General features: G+C 40.2%; 1 protein-coding gene across 1 annotated transcript in view; it reads left to right on the top strand.

Annotated features, from left to right (window-relative positions):
* The window catches only part of LOC150075742 (uncharacterized), a 292,105-nt gene extending 275,515 nt beyond the window's left edge, over window positions 1-16,590 (top strand). The window contains exon 22 of the mRNA XM_090387865.1: window positions 16,419-16,590. Within this exon, the coding sequence (XP_090243991.1) occupies window positions 16,419-16,577 (159 nt within the window). The 3' untranslated portion in view covers window positions 16,578-16,590. The remainder of the gene's footprint in view (window positions 1-16,418) is intronic.
* Window positions 16,591-16,798: the final 208 nt, after the last annotated feature.

Here is a 16,798-nt window from a genome sequence, read left to right as displayed (position 1 = left end):
CATACGTGCATAGTAGCCGCCGCGCCAAGTCGATGGGCTCAGTTATTCATTAGTAGTGAGAGTGTAAAGTGCTTGCGATGGCATCGTGGTCACGAAATGAGATAAGGACAGTTTTGCGGTATAATTTCGTGCGTGGTTTAACCATAGACCAGTGCTTAGAAGAAATGACTCTTGCACTAGATGATGATTGTCCACATCATACAACGATATTCAGGTGGTATAGAGAATTCCAAAGGGGAAATTTCACTCTGGAGGATTCTGAGAGGCCGGGAAGGCCACGAACATCAGTTACGGAGGAAAACATTACTGCTGTGAGGAAAATGCTTGACGAAAACAGGCGAGTGACCTACCAACAGATAGAGGATACTTTGGGCCTAAATGCACCAGCAATTCGTTCGATTCTGCAAGATCATTTGCACGTGAAGAAACTTTGCTCTCTCTGGGTGCCGCATCAACTGACTGAAGAGCAGATGACACGACGTGTGACTTGGTGCCGGGAGATGTTAAAAAAGTTTGATAAGGGACAATCTCGGTATGTGAACAACATCGTGACAGTGACGAGACTTGGCTGTACTATTACGATCTGCCGACCAAGGCTCAAAACAAAGTTTGGGTCTTTGATGATGACGACACACCCGTAATTGTCAGAAAATCCCGATCTGTAAAGAAGAAAATGATAGCTGTATTTTTCAAATCGAGTGGAATTGTTGAACGTGTCGTTTTGGACACGCAGAAGACAGTCACAGCTAAGTGGTATACTGAACAATGCCTGCCTAAAGTCATTGGATCTATGAAGAACCTGTGGCCAAAGTCAAGAATGGACACCTGGTACCTCCATCACGATGATGCTCCAGCTCACCGCGCCAAAGCCTGCACCGAATATTTGACCACGACAGGACTGAAACTTCTCGAGCACCCTCCCTAAGGTCCAGACCTTGCTCCCTGCGACTTTGCACTGTTCCCACATGTGAAAATGAAGCTAAAAGGGAGGTGGTTTTCCTTGTGATGAGGACCTTCTACGGGCTTGGGACAACGAGTGTGCTTTACTCCCTAGTGAAACTTGGCAGAACTTGTTTAAAGATTGGTTTCGGAGGATGGAGAGGTGTATTGAATGTAGAGGAAATTACTTTGAAAAAATTAAATAAACAAAGCTGTATTGCAAAACTTTCCTAGTACCCTTTGTATATATACACACAGGGTGTCTCAAAAATATTGGTACAAACGTTTAGGGGAGGTAGTTAACATCTAAAGGAATGTGAATCGCATAGGAACCCATAACCGGAAACGTCACCGTAAGTCAGTAGACGGTGCTGTTCATCAGTTCGCGAGAGGGGAAAATTTCTGGTTTACTCATTCAAGCAGTAGTTGCCGCACGTAGAGCATGCATCGATATACGAACTGTGAGCTGGCAGACATGCACCTAGTGTATGGATTAGCAGAGGGCAATGGACAAGCCGCTCAATGAATTTATGGAGAATTGTTCCCAGACAGACATGTACCGGACCACCATTTGTTTGCGCATGTGCATCAAAATTTGTGTGATTATGGGTCATTTAGCCCGCACTACTCCTGTTACCTCTAAAGGTAACAGGAGTAGTGCGGGCAGACCACGTTCAACGCGAATTCCCGCCATGAAACAAAGTGTGTTGAATGCAGTCCAGAATAATCCTACTACCAGTACACGTGCCGTTGCCTCTGCCTTAGGAGTGTCTCATTGCAGTGTATAGCAACGGCTCCCTAAAGGCGAAAGTAACCTCCTTAGGCCTGACCGATGACCCAAACTGCACCTGTGGCGAAAGTGAAGACTAGGCATACATTCTATATGAATGTATAATATATGACATCCCCAGAACAGTGCTAATAGCACAGATTGGTCCCCTTCCCAGGGGAGAAGAACATCTGTTCATCATAGAAGAGCAAAACTATAAAGCTTTTACATCTTTCACACAGAAAGTATTCAAAATGCGCAGAGCAATGCAAAGAATGGCAATTCAGCCCCCCCCCCCAGCAATTAAACAATAATCAATAGTAAAATTGGCCAAGTTTCCCACCACGCCCAGATGATGACTTAAAAACTGTCAGGATAGCAGTATTCTGCACTCTGACATGACAAACCTTCCCAGGACTACCCTGCCATGTGTAGGAACCTGGGGCCCCATGACAAATAAGTAACCACATAGGGGAGGGAGATGTACAGCAATTAAACAATAATCAATAGTAAAATTGTCCAAGTTTCCCACCACGCCCAGACAATGACTTAAAAACTGTCAGGATAGCAGTATTCTGCACCCTGACAGAAACCTGACATGACAAACCTTCCCAGGACTACCCTGCTATGTGTAGGAACCTGGGGCCCCATGCCAAATAAGTAACCACGTAGGGGAGGGAGATGTACAGGCAGCCAGGGGAGCAGATTAGCTGAAAAATATCAGTAGGCTAGTAGCAAAGGGATGCAATGTAGAATGAATGAATGAGAATGAAAGACAATGAATAGGCTGGGAACCGAGTGAACTAGGAATTATGGTAAAAGGGAATAAATGGCGGTTTTGGTGAAAGAAAGAGTGACCTAGCATGAGGGAAAGAAAGAGTGAATGGGAATGAGTGGAAGAGCAAATGTAATTGGCCAAAAGAATACAAAGTTAAAAATAACTTACATTACTTTATATATACTGTACCAACAAGCATTTACTAACCACATCAACACTATCACTGCATTCGCCCCTGGCCTGCAAAAAAAAAAAAAAAACTTGCGGCTAGGCCTGCACCACAACTGAAGAATTACAGTAAGTTGAGGTGCCCAGAGAGTGCAGTGCAGAAAGTAAGAGTTGAATAAATGAGATGAGAGCTAGAACAATGAATAAAAGTGTAAGCATGTGAGAAAAAGAACACAAACCATAAATGCTACAGTTAAGTACACACTAACCCTAGTTTTAAGGGCGCCTCCGTAGCAAGGTGGGAAGGAGCAGCAGTGTGTAGCACACACTTCTTGATTAGACCGGGGTTCGAGCCCGTCACCACCAAATACGGAGGACGCGGAAAGGTCAGGGAATGACCACCGCATATCCTGGAACAATATGGCCTTAGTTGCTAATGCTCCTAAAAACCAAATAAACAAACAACAAACCTAGTTTTAATTAGTATTTAAAATTTACACTACACATCATTGCATCCCCTCCTGGTGTGTGAGAAAAAGATGAATGAGTTGAGTGAAAAAAAAAAAAAAAAAAAAAAAATATATATATATATATATATATAAAAAACTTGGAAAAAAAATAATTATAAAATAAGCAAAAAGTACTTAAAAAAAAAAAATGAATAAAAAAAAAAAAAAAAAAGAATGCAAATAGAGTGAGAATGCAGATTATGATTGAAGTAAATGTGTGTCTCTCTCCCAGCCCCTTGCCTGGTTGGTTCCCCACTGCCAGCTAACATACCCCGGAGCGGGATGGGCAACTTAACCTTCATACCGGATTCGACACTTCTTGGACATGACACTGACGAAGACATTCTGCAGCTTTGCTGCCAACACGTCATTGGCGATCTGAACTGGGTACTCTAACCTGGTTCCCTTTAAAACCCCATCCCCAGGCAGGAAAGGGAGGAGACGGATCTGTGTCTCCTCCCCTCCCTGCCTACCCCCCCATATTTTGCCTGGTGGGGCTCGTCTCCACTGACCCCTTTAGGGATGCCTACTCTATCGTCCTTATTCTTCTATCTGTTTTTCCCCCAGTCTCCCTCCCTCTCTCACTAAATCGACCGAGTACACCCTTAACAATGCCACCAAATTCTAATCAACGTCTAAATTCTGCCGGTTTCCTGTAAATCTCTAAGACAACTAACACTATTAGCTTTTATCTAGCATATAGCCTCACATGTCTAAATTTAATAACATCAAAATTTTGCCTGACCTATTTGGCCTTTAACACATCTCTTTAGCGTTCAACCCCAAACAGCGATTTCCTAACAGCAATCCCATTAAGGATTAATGTCAAACGAAATTTTTTTTTTTTTTTTTAAATAGGTCCTAGCCACTGAAATCCCAAGAAACTAGGTGGCAGGACCTGCCAGAGCAATTTGTTGTGATACTGGATACACCCGGCTAGCCTCCACGTGGCAGGGTATGGGCAACGTCGGGCCCCACTAGGGGCCTGGCAGCCAATAAGCCGGATAAACAATGGGCACAACATATCACACTGCACAGACATGGCCCACACACTTTCAAGTCTCTGGCTTGACAGTGTACTTCCTCGATACAGCGAAACACACGCGGAGATGGGAGAAATCCCAGGTGCCGTCTGACACGAATATACCTTATATCTTATGCAGTGTACAGCATGTCTGACACGACGATTCCTTACACCCCTTTCATCTCCAAAGGGTTCAGTTACTGCTCCCCGAATATCATCCTGCACGTGTGGCTTTTGCGCAGTGGTTTCTCCAAGAAAGTGTTCAAGACTGAATTTTCCAACCTATGTTTTGTTCACGGATCAGTCTTATTTCACTCGGGAAGGCTTATTCAATCAGCACAATGCTCATGTGTTGGCTCACGACAACCCACACGGTATGTGCTCCCATGTGGCACCACATCGCTTCGCAATAAATGTGGGCAGGTATGGTCGGTGACTGCTTAGTCAGCCCATACCTGTTACCATCCCCCATGAACTCTGCTAAATATCGGATCTTTCTTGAACAAGTTCTACCAGGGTTACTTGACGATGTTCCAGCAAATGTGAGACGCAACATTTGGTTTCAACATGACGGGTGCCTGGCCATTATGGGAGGTGTGTTCGTGACCATTTGAACAGCCGTTTTGGGCATCGAAGGATTGGCCGTGGTGAACCCGTTGCCTGGCCCCCACGCTCACCTGATTTATCGAGCCTTGATTTCTTTCTGTGGGGGCCCTGAAATCCATCGTGTATGAATCGCCTGTGTAGATGGAAATGGATCTCGTGGCGAGACTCATCTGCGCTGCTGGTACTGTCAAAGAAACTCCAGGTGTGTTCGACTGTGTCCGCCAATCCATGCTGCGTCGGTGTCACGCATGCATCGTGTCTCATGGTGGAACCTTCGAGCATCTGTTTGTAACATCATGAAATGCATCCATCTCGTAATCCATTGTTAATATTATGTCAAATAAATGTTTGCCACTAATTACTGTCTTGTGTCATTTTTGCTTCTTGTGCCTCTGCTACTACTACTTTCCCGTGACATTTCCGGTTATGGGTTCCTATGCGATTCACATTCCTTTAGATGTTACCTACCTCTCCTAAACGTTTGTACCAATACTTTCCAGTTCATTCTGTTTTGTGCAATGGACATCCATTTACTACCCACAAACTCGCAAATTTCATCTGTCCATCTCCGTCGTTGTCTTTCAGGTTTTCTTCTAGCTCCTCTTTGGTACCATTCTGTTATTTTCTTAGATCATCTCTTATGTCTTCGAGCTATGTGTTCTGCTCAAGATGATTTTAGTTCTTTATTTTTGATAAGAATGTCTTTTACTTGAGTTTACTGCCTAATCCGTGTGTTTTTTTTTTTCTCTTATCTAACAGTCTGATTCCTAATATAATGCGTTCCATTCTTCGCTGTGTAGTTTTCACCTTCTCTTCCATTCTTTTGGTGAGTGCCCAAGTTTCACTTCCATAAGTCATCGTGCGAAGTATACATTGGTTCATTATTTTACATTTCAGACAAATTGGGATATTGCTCCTCAGTATGTAACTATATTTCCTGAATTGCTATCCATCCAAAATTTATTCTTCTCTTGACTTCCAGCCATTTTATCATTATTACAGCTAATGACTTGTCCCAGGTAAGTATATGAATTCACCTTTTTAATTACTGCTTCTTCAGTGATTATATCCCTTTCTGTGGCATACTAGTTCATCATTACTTTTGTTTTAGCCATATTCAAATTTAGTCTGAAATCCTTACTAACTCTGCATAACTGATTAAAGTTTTTCTCTAATTCTTTGGGATCATGACTTGTGATCACAATGTCATCTGCAATTCGTAAATGGTTTAGGTATTCACCATTCACATTGACTCCTTTCTGAAACCAGTCTAATCTTCTGAAAGCTTCCTGAAGGGCAGCAGTAAACAGCTTCGGAGATATTGTGTCTCCTTGTCAAACTGTTTTCTCAATTTTAAATTTGCTACTGTCTTTGTCTATTCTAATAAAGGTGGTAGCGTTCTCATATATTTTCTTCAAAATCATAATATATGGGGTATCTATGCCTTGTCTTTCCAGTCCCTGAAACATTGCCTTATGCTGTATAGGGTCAAATGCCTTTTCATAAGCCACAAATACCAGGCATAATTGTGTTTTATATTCATTTGCTTTCTCCGTTAGCCGTGATATTACGTGAAGGTGATTCATAGTTGAGAATCCTGTCCTAAAGCCAGCTTGCTCTTTTGGTTGATTCTCATCAAGTATTCTTTTTAATCTGTTAGTAATGACATTTGTGAACAACTTGTAGATGTTGGATAACAAGCTAATTGGTCTATAATTTCCAATTTCTGATTTATTTCCTTTCTTATGTAGGAAAACTATGATTGCATTATTCCACTCCTTGGGCATCATGCCTTTTCTAATGCATTTTGTGAAGAGTCTCTTAATGTCTCTTCTTCCAAATTTTAACAACTCTACAGTAACTTCATCTTCCTGCGGAGCTTTCTGATTCTTCATTTTCTTCAACTCATGTTCTACCTCATCAGGAAGGATATCGGGTATGTAGTATATGTGTTACTAATTTGTGATCCATCTTCCCCACTGCTGGCATCATTTCCTCGGTCCTTGTATAATTCTCTATAGTAGTCTTCTGCTTTTTATAAGTACACCATCTCGGTTCTTCCATTTAATTATCATTTGTCTTTCTGTATCACTGCTCATAGCTGCTGATTTCCTGGCAACCCAAAGGTCGCGGGTTCGAATCCCGCCTCGGGCTTAGATCAAAGTACTGCAAAAACCTTGGGAGGTGCATTATGGCCACAGATGCCGATGCCCCAATAACTACCATAAAAAAAAAAAAAAAAAAAAGCTGCTGATTTAAGTCCTTTGTTTTCCCTTAATGCTTGTTCTACTTTTCTTGTGTTAAATCTTCTTATGTCCTCTCTGAGTCTCTTTCTAATGGCTTTGCATAACTAAGTATACTCAATCTTGTCCTTGTCAGCGTTTAACGTGCTCTTCATTTGTTATTTTCGGTTCATCATGACAAGTGTTTCTTGACTAATTTTTTCTTCTTTGGATTTCTTTTTACCTACAGGTTTCTTGGGTTTTATCACTTTCAGAAAGTTGTAGTATTCCTTGTCGATATCTTGGTCCTGATCAGTCTGCAGAAGCTCAAACTTGTTCTTAATTTTCAGTACCTACTGCTTTTTCTCCTCTTCTGTTATCTCAAAGACCTTTACATTATTTACTCAGGTTAGTTTTTTCCTTTCTTTTCTTAAATCTATATCAAGTGTGCATCTTACCATTCTATGATCACTTCCAACATTTACCTTATTCAGGATGGTAACATCATTCACGATATATCTTCTGTTAGTGAGGATGAAGTCGAATTGATTAGTTGTCAATCCATTTGGGCTCTTCCATGTCCACTTTCTGTTCACCCTTTTCTTGAAAAAAAGTGTTCATTACTGACATTCCTCGAGATTCTGCAAATTCCACAAGTCTTTCACCAATTCCAAAATTTCCCATAGTTCCCCTTTCTGCACTGTTTTGTCTCTTTCCAACCTTAGCATTAAAGTCCCCCATAATGATAGCATAGTGGGTTTTCTGCTCACTAGAAGACTCAATTTCAGTGTGCATTTCTTCCACCTCTTCATCATCATGGCTCGACATTGGTTCATAACTCATTATAACCTTTAGTTTGTACCTCTCAGAAATCCTGAGTAGTGGTCTTGACACTCTTGGTGATGTTCTAATGTATAATTAGAGATAAATAATTACAAATTTGACAAAACAACAATGTTGCCACACAACTTACAAAACCAGCTTCTCATCAGCTGAGATTTCAAGCAAAATAGCAACATATCTTCATTTCTGATGAAAACCACAAGACAACAGGTAAAAATCATAAACATAAATAAAAATGAGAATAAAATTTTATTTTTACAAGGATTTTTTTTTTTTTTGTTACCTTCTGTTACTCTCTAGCACCCTCACTTTTTTTTTTTTTTCTTTTTTTCACTTTATTGTCCATGCTCTGCATAGGTTCAGGATTTGCTGCCTTTGCACTAAACTACTTTCTCTTGTTTTCCATTTTTCTGCCTTCTTGCTTCCACTTGTTATTCTATTCAACATATATATATATATATATATATACAAAGGGTACTAGGAAAGTTTTGCAATATGACGCAACAATGAATCACAGGAAGCTGCTTGTTGCTGCATGTTGAGACATGTTCATACGTGCATAGTAGCCGCCACGCCAAGTCGATGGGCTCAGTTATTCATTAGTAGTGAGAGTGTAAAGTGCTTGCGATGGCATGGTGGTCACGAAATGAGATAAGGACAGTTTTGCGATGTAATTTCGTGCGTGGTTTAACCATAGACCAGTGCTTAGAAGAAATGACTCTTGCACTAGATGATGATTGTCCACATCGTACAACGATATTCAGGTGGTATAGAGAATTCCAAAGGGGAAATTTCACTCTGGAGGATTCTGAGAGGCCGGGAAGGCCACGAACGTCAGTTACGGAGGAAAACGTTACTCCTGTGAGGAAAATGCTTGACGAAAACAGGCGAGTGACCTACCAACAGATAGAGGATACTTTGGGCCTAAATGCACTAGCAATTCGTTCGATTCTGCAAGATCATTTGCACGTGAAGAAACTTTGTTCTCTCTGGGTGCCGCATCAACTGACTGAGGAGCAGATGACACGACGTGTGACTTGGTGCCGGGAGATGTTAAAAAAGTTTGATAAGGGACAATCTTGGTATGTGAACAACATCGTGACAGGTGACGAGACTTGGCTGTACTATTACGATCTGCCGACCAAGGCTCAAAACAAAGTTTGGGTCTTTGATGATGACAACACACCCGTAATTGTCAGAAAATCCCGATCTGTAAAGAAGAAAATGATAGCTGTATTTTTCAAATCGAGTGGAATTGTGGAACGTGTCGTTTTGGACACGCAGAAGACAGTCACAGCTAAGTGGTATACTGAACAATGCCTGCCCAAAGTCAAGAATGGACACCTGGTACCTCCATCACGATAATGCTCCAGCTCACCGCGCCAAAGCCTGCACCGAATATTTGACCACGACAGGACTGAAACTTCTCGAGCACCCTCCCTACAGTCCAGACCTTGCTCCCTGCGACTTTGCACTGTTCCCGCATGTGAAAATGAAGCTAAAAGGGAGGCGGTTTTCCAGTGATGAGGACCTTCTACGGGCTTGGGACAACAAGTGTGCTTTACTCCCTAGTGAAACTTGGCAGAACTGGTTTAAAGATTGGTTTCGGAGGATGGAGAGGTGTATTGAATGTAGAGGAAATTACTTTGAAAAAATTAAATAAACAAAGCTGTATTGCAAAACTTTTCTAGTACCCTTTGTATATATATATATATACTATCATTGAATTATATTAAATAAAGTTAAATTATAATGAAATGAATAAATAAATAAATCCTTAAGCATTCATTAGAGGCAGCGACATGCAATTCCTCCATATGAAGCTGAAATACATCCAATATTTTAAATTAAATAAAATAAAACATAAGCCAGTAGTATGGCAAAAACTGTAGAGCGAAAATTAACATAAAAATAACCCAAATAAACAATCGAACGAAAAAAAGAATAGATATAAATAGTAGCCCAGAAACCCTTATATAATTTCGATCTTTAAATCCAATTAACAAAAACTATACAAAATTTAAGATAATACCAATTATTTACTAATTTAGCGGTACCCCCCCGAGAGGTACCAGTTCCGAAAAACGTGAAATATCACCAAGAGGGTTAAAGGAACTACCAAACGATAACAAAATCAAAATAAATTAAAATAAAATAGACTGACCATCATGCCCCATCTCGACAGAGGACCACGAGGCCAATAATGGTCATGGAATTGCTATACAAATCGTCGCCATGGTGAAAAGATCGAAGTACCAATTCACCCTCCCTCCTCCGATCGATCCACCAATGCAGAGGATTTGCACGGCAGTGGTCCTTATGCAGCGAAAAATAAAATATAGAACAGACAGCACTCTAGAGCAGAGCCACACCTTTTTTTTTTTTTTTTTTTTTTTCTTCTATATAAGCTGATTCAGCTTACAGTATGTCAGTGGTGTGGCTCTGCATCCCCCCACCCCTGGAGAGAATAGCATGAGTTTTCTCGTTTCTCCAGATGAAACAACATATGAAACCTGGCTGCAAGCTGAACCAAAATTTATAAGAAAAGAGTACCTGGGATTAGAATTAGAAAAACGTTTGAGCATAAAGGCATGTAAGATTACTGGAGCTGATGGCATATACATAAAGGCAGTTCTAAGTTAGTAAATACATACCTGTTATCATAAATCAGTGATGAAAAAAATCGTAGAAACAATGATTAAGAGTGCAATCCAGAGACATTCAGATAGATATGGCATTCTGAATAACACACACAGCATGGTTGTGTTAAGGGAAAATCATGTTTAACTAACTTAGTAAGCTGTTTTGGCACATTTACTTATCAGCGTAATTTATTTGGATTTTAGTAAGGCATTTGACTCAGTCCCTTATGAGAGGTTATTGTATAAGCTGGAACATGTTAGGATTACTAGAAAAATTTTAGGATGCATTGCTAGGTGGCTACAGGGCAGAAGGCAGAGGGTTGTGATTAATGGATATTCTTCAGATTGGTGTAAAAACAGAAATGGGGTTCCCTGGGGATCGGTTCTTGGACCACTGTTGTTTCTGATTTTCATAAACAACATCGACAGTGGGATAGAAGACTTGATGTAAAAATTTGCATATGACATAAAGATTGGTAGAGTAGTTAATGATCAGTACCAGGCAGCACTCCTTCAGGAGGATGGCTTGAATGGGTGCAAGAATGGTCAGAAAAGTGGTTCTATGTTTTAATGCAGCAAAATGCAAGGCCTTACTTTTGGGGAATAGCAAACCCAAAATAAATTATACACTTAGTAGGGTTGAATCGAAAACAGTAAAAGAAGAAAGAGATCTGGGAGTTATAATACAGGGAAAATTAAGTTTTCTGAACAGTGTAAACGGGAAGCTGGGAAAGCCCGTAGTGTCCTATCGATGATTTCTCAAACATTATCCTGTAGAGATATGGAGGTCATAATCCCACTGTATAAGGCAATTGTAAGACCACATTTGGAATACTGTGTTCAAGTATGGAGACCTCATCTGAAAAAAGACATTTGAGTTTCTTGAAAGAGTCCAAAGATGGGCATCTTGCATGTTGTGATAGGTAAAGGATGACCTTATAAGGAAAGATTCTGCATATGTGGGCTACCGAGCTTGGCAACCAGGAATCTCAAAGGTGACCTGATTGAGCTTTATAAGACTCTGAAAGGGGTTGAATTTTCACTGTTATAGAGAATTCCAGAACTTGGGGGCATAAATTCAAATTACAGGAGAAGAGGTTTAGGCTAGAATTGTAGGAAGTTTTCTTTTAGCCAGCAAATCATTGATTGCCTTCACAGATAGTTGAGGCTGATAGTTTGAATAAATTCAAAAGTCAACTGAATGGTTACTTATGTGAGGAGGGAAGCAAATAATTTGAATTTTCTTATCCACTCTTTTTTTTTTTTCTTTTCTTTTTCTTTTTTTTTAGCCCTTCCCTGGGCAGTGCAGCAAAAGCCTGTGGCTTCCTTGTACCATATGACTATTACTATTATTATTATTATGTGATGTAAAGGAGTATTTCAATCAAGGCTGCAGTCAGCCAATCTCAAATGGAAGGTGTTTGGTGACTTCAGCCCACAAACATTAAATTTGATCCTGGAATCTCCACTTATACAGAGTGCTCTTATCAAGTTTTTGCATCACTGTTCTCAAATTCAGTCAACCCAAGGCTGGAAATATAGGTGTTGTGATATTATTTCATGATTTTATTTTGTCATTAAGCAACTTTGTGTAAAACAATACTTGAACTTGCCTTGTCCTCATCTTTTAAAACTGATTCACATTTCTTCAAATGTGCTACTTTTCTTAATGTATTCAGCCATCCTCCCACCTCATTCTATGACTGCCTTTCTTAATTCTCCTAAACCCTGCATGTAAGCAGTATTGGTCCTTGAGGTTGTCACTGACATTCTCTCAGATAAGCTGTACTTGCTATCTGGGAGTTTAAAACACTGATGAAACTGATATTCGGGTGATTGAAGTCAAGTGGACCCAATTTTGGTGAAGTCTGGATGGTCTGTGACAGCCAAATCCTCTGCTTGCACCTTCACGATGGTGGGGCTGTTAGTAATCCTGGGTATAACCTCCATGCACAAGCACACTGTGGGTGACCACCCAGGTGTGAACCAATGTAAGCAGCGGTTGAGGTGTGGCGCCGACACCACATGGAGGAATGCTGTCCCTCGTGTTACCAGGCAATACAGGGTGGTAGATGACTCATCAACCGGTGAAATACCACCATTTTGCTTATTGGAGGCTTGAAGTGGTGGGCGTCTCCGTAGCCAGGTGGGAAGGAGCAGCAGTGCGTAGCACACGCTTCTTGATTAGACCGGGGTTCAAGCCCGTCACCACCAAATATGGAGGATGCGGAAAGGTCAGAGAATGACCGCCGCATATCCCGGAGCAATATGGCTTAGTTGCTAATGCTCCTAAAAAAAAAAAAACCAAATAACAAATAACGATGAACATCGTGGCGAGATCCAATCTTCCTTACATTTCAAGAGTACATCTCTAAAACGGTGTTCGCAGGCCAGTCACTAGTTAGTACACCGTACCGAACCTATTGGTAACTCTTTAGGAGGCTTCCGGATCAGCTAGTGTATAATCTTGCTACCTCTACTCTGCCAGATAGTGACTGGATGGAGTCCGAGTAGTGTGTATGTGGGGGGCATTGTCAAGGCCACATTATGTCAAGGATCTGGGTATATTCTTACCATGTGTACACCATATCCAAAAATTTCATTACTTCGTACAGTGTCCCCCCCACTTTTTCTTACTATTAAATACACCATGAATTGTCAAACTAATAGAGTAAGCTTATCTGCGAAAAGATCTAAACCTCCCAAACACTTCCTAGTTCATTTCACAAATATACGTGGTCACAATTCTAATCTTAACGATGTCCATTTCCACTTGCAGTCTGCTAAACCCCATGTACTTTTTCTGACAGAATCTCAGTTATCAGTTGATTCAACTACTACTCATCTCAGTTGCCCAAATTATTCGCTGTATGATTCCTTTCGCCTCAAAGGTGGTATTTGTGGATATGTCCATTCCGATATTCCCTGTCAGAGACTTAGTAATTTGGAATCTCCTCTTTTCGATCTTCTCTGGCTTAAAATCTCTCTACCTCATTGTGTCAAATTCATCTGTTGTCTCTACCATTCTCCCAACTCCACTAATCACTTGGAGCTCTTTGACTTCCTCTCTTTGCAACTTGACTTTCTCCAGTCCAACTTTCCTAACAGTGAGGTAATTTTCCTTGGTGATTTTAACGTTCACAACTCCAGCTGGCTTCCGTTTTCTAGTCACACCGACCCAGCAGGTCGAGATGCTGAGGCTTTTGCAATTACTAATGACCTAGCACAGATTGTTCATTTACCTACAAGAATACCAGACAATCTAACCATACAGCCAACACGCATGATTTTTTTCACACAAACAACCTTTCTAAGTACACAGTCAAAGTGACTGGTCCTTTATGCACCTCAAATCACAACTTGGTGATTGTCTCTTCTCCAATGGAACCTTTATCTCATGGCTGTTCCCAACCTTGTGTTGTTTGGCATTACAAGAATGCAAAATGGGATGACCTGTGAGATTTCTTTTCCTTGGTTGGATTACTGTTTCAAAACTTCTGATGTCAACTTTTGCTTAGATCGTGTTAGTGAAATTATTCTTGTAGGAATACAATCCTTTATTCCACACTCCACTTTAAAATCTCATCCTTTTCATTTCTCATCCATCCTTTCCAAGTAAAATCTCATACTTGGTTTTCCAATAAGTGTGCTAAGGCTGTTCAACAGAAGAACATTGCATATCGTAATTGGCTTGTTTCCAATTCTTCAGTTTCATTTTCTGCCTTCACCAAAGCTCACAACAAATGTAAAGCAGTTATTAATCAGTCCAAACTAGATTTTGAACAGGCTAAGAGTAGAAAACTTGCTTCTTACCCTAATGGTAGCTGAGCATTCTGGTCTCTTTCCAAAGCTATTGGCCACAACTTTTGCCCATCTCTGCTCCCACCTCTGTCAAAACCAGATGGTTCTGTTGTCACTTCAGCCAAGGATAAAACTGACCTGCTAGCATCCTATTTTTCTTTCAACTCATGTATTAATGATCTTGGTAAAACATCTCCCACCATTCCCAACACGCTCCATGCAATGCCTCCTGTGGCCTTCCATCAAAAGGATGTCAGAAGGATTTTGACGAATCTTGATGCTAAGAAAGCTCCAGGCCCTGATGGTATTTCTCCTCTTGTTCTTAAAACCTGTGCTCCTGAACGTACTCCTGTTCTTTGCCACCTTTTTTCACTTTCTTATTCCAAAGGTGTTTTTCCTTCTTCTTGGAAATTTGCCCATATCCAGCCAGTTCCTAAAAAGGGTGACAAATCCTTCCCATACAATTATCGTCCCATTGTAATTTCTTCTACTCTTTCGAAAGTAATGGAGAAATCAATTAACCGCCAACTCTTAAACTACCTAGAAACCTTCCATCTGTCAACGATCGGCACTATGGATTCCGTCAATGTCAATCCACTGGTGATATTCTGGCTTATGTTACCCATTTATGGACAAATTCAATGGAAAAGTTCGGTGAAACACAAGCAGTTGCTCTTGACATCTCAAAGGCTTTCGATCGTGTTTAGCATAAAGGTCTTCTAAACAAGCTTCCATCTTATGGTTTGCCAACTGTTTTTTGTAATTGGTTATCCAGTTTTCTCTCTGATTGCTCACTGAGGGTGATGGTAGATGGCTCTCTGTCTTCTAACTTCGCCAATAATGCTGGTGTTCCGAAGGTTCGGTTCTTTCCCCCACTCTTTTCCTCTTGCATATTAAGACCTTCTTCCATTGACTGGAAATCCTATCCATAGTTTTGCCGATGATAGCACATTGCATTCCACTTTCCATTTTGAGAAACCTTGCCCTTTTCAATCAGCTTCAACTTCTCGAATATCCGCTACCAATTCCTTAAAGACAACTTAGTTGATTTCAACCCTTCAAAAAACTCGGTCTTGTCTTAAAACTCGCAAAAATAATTCTTCTGTTCCTATGCTTATCTTTGGTGACACTCCGATTTGTAGACAAAATGATATATCTCTTTTGGGGATTACTGTGACTTCTAATCTCTCTTGTCACAAGCACATTACAAATATTGCTTCCTCTGCATCTAAAATACTTGGTTTTCTCTTTTGCTCTCAGTGCTACTTTTCTTCCAAACAGCTCTTCACTGTGTACAAATCACAAATCCGCCCTACCATGGAATATTTTTCTCAAATCTGGGGGGGGCAGTCCCCCCAAAACCTCTCTCAGGCTTCTAGATTCCATTCTGAAGAAGGCAGATGGGTTAATTAATGATTCATCTCTGACAGAGTCTCTCCACTCGCTGTCTCACAGACGTACTGTTTCTGCTGCATGCCTCTTCTACAGATACTTCCATGGGCACTGTTCTTCTGAATTGGTTTCTATAATTCCCGCTCTCTCTTTCAAAACAGTCCAAACACATGCTGCCACCAGCCAACATCCATTTACTGTCCAACTTCAAACTCACAGAACCAACTTTTCATCTTCCTCATTTATTCATTCAGCTGCCATTTTCTGTAACAGCCTTCCTTCCTACGTATTTCCTGAAATTACAGTCTACAGAAGTTCAAGTCTGATGTCAACAAATATCTACTTTCATCTTCTCAACCTCCAACCCAAGCATGGTACTAAGTACTATAGGTTCTAATAACTCTCGTGTTTGGGGTTTTCATAAAAAAAAAAAAAAAAAAAATGTAAGCAATATTTTAAATGATGGCTTGCCACAAGTGGAATTATGGAATAGACACTCTTATGAAGAATTTGCCTTTAAATACCACTGCCTTTTTTATAGGTTTCAATAATTCTCATGTTGCAATACATGTAACATTACTTATTTATTTTCTAATTTATTTTTATAATTTAAATATTGATAAAAAAAAGTTACCTTAAATTTGTTTAGCAGTGTAATCACACTATATTGAGAAATGGGGTACAGTCTTAACTTTCAAAAAGTAATTTTTTTTAAAAAATTGCAGTCATTAGGTGTGTCGAGTACAGGTGACCGATCAATTATCAAGAAGAAAATTAAAGAAATGAGATCCCAGCTGGAGAAGGAAAGGAAAGCTCATGAAAAGGAACAAAAAGCAAGAGAAAAGCAACAGAAGAGAGCCGAAAGAGCTTCTAAGAAGAAGTAAATTATTGCCCTTCTCCATGAACAACATCAACAAAAAAGTGCGTGTATTTGTGTGTGTGTGTATGTGTGTGTATATATATATATATATATATATATATACACACACACACATATATATATATATATGACATACAGATAGATATATTTTTTCAATACATCACTTGTTCCTCAGCAGCCAATAGGATTTTCTAAGTGCCACTTATACAAGAAGCGTACTTTGAA

The sequence above is a fragment of the Mastigoproctus giganteus genome, chromosome 13 (genome assembly GCF_048544385.1).
Source record: "Mastigoproctus giganteus isolate SK-2022 chromosome 13, ASM4854438v1, whole genome shotgun sequence".
Lineage (NCBI taxonomy): Eukaryota > Metazoa > Arthropoda > Arachnida > Uropygi > Thelyphonidae > Mastigoproctus > Mastigoproctus giganteus.
The sequence above is the reverse complement of the archived record's forward strand: the minus strand, read 5'-3'. Positions and strand labels throughout refer to the sequence as shown.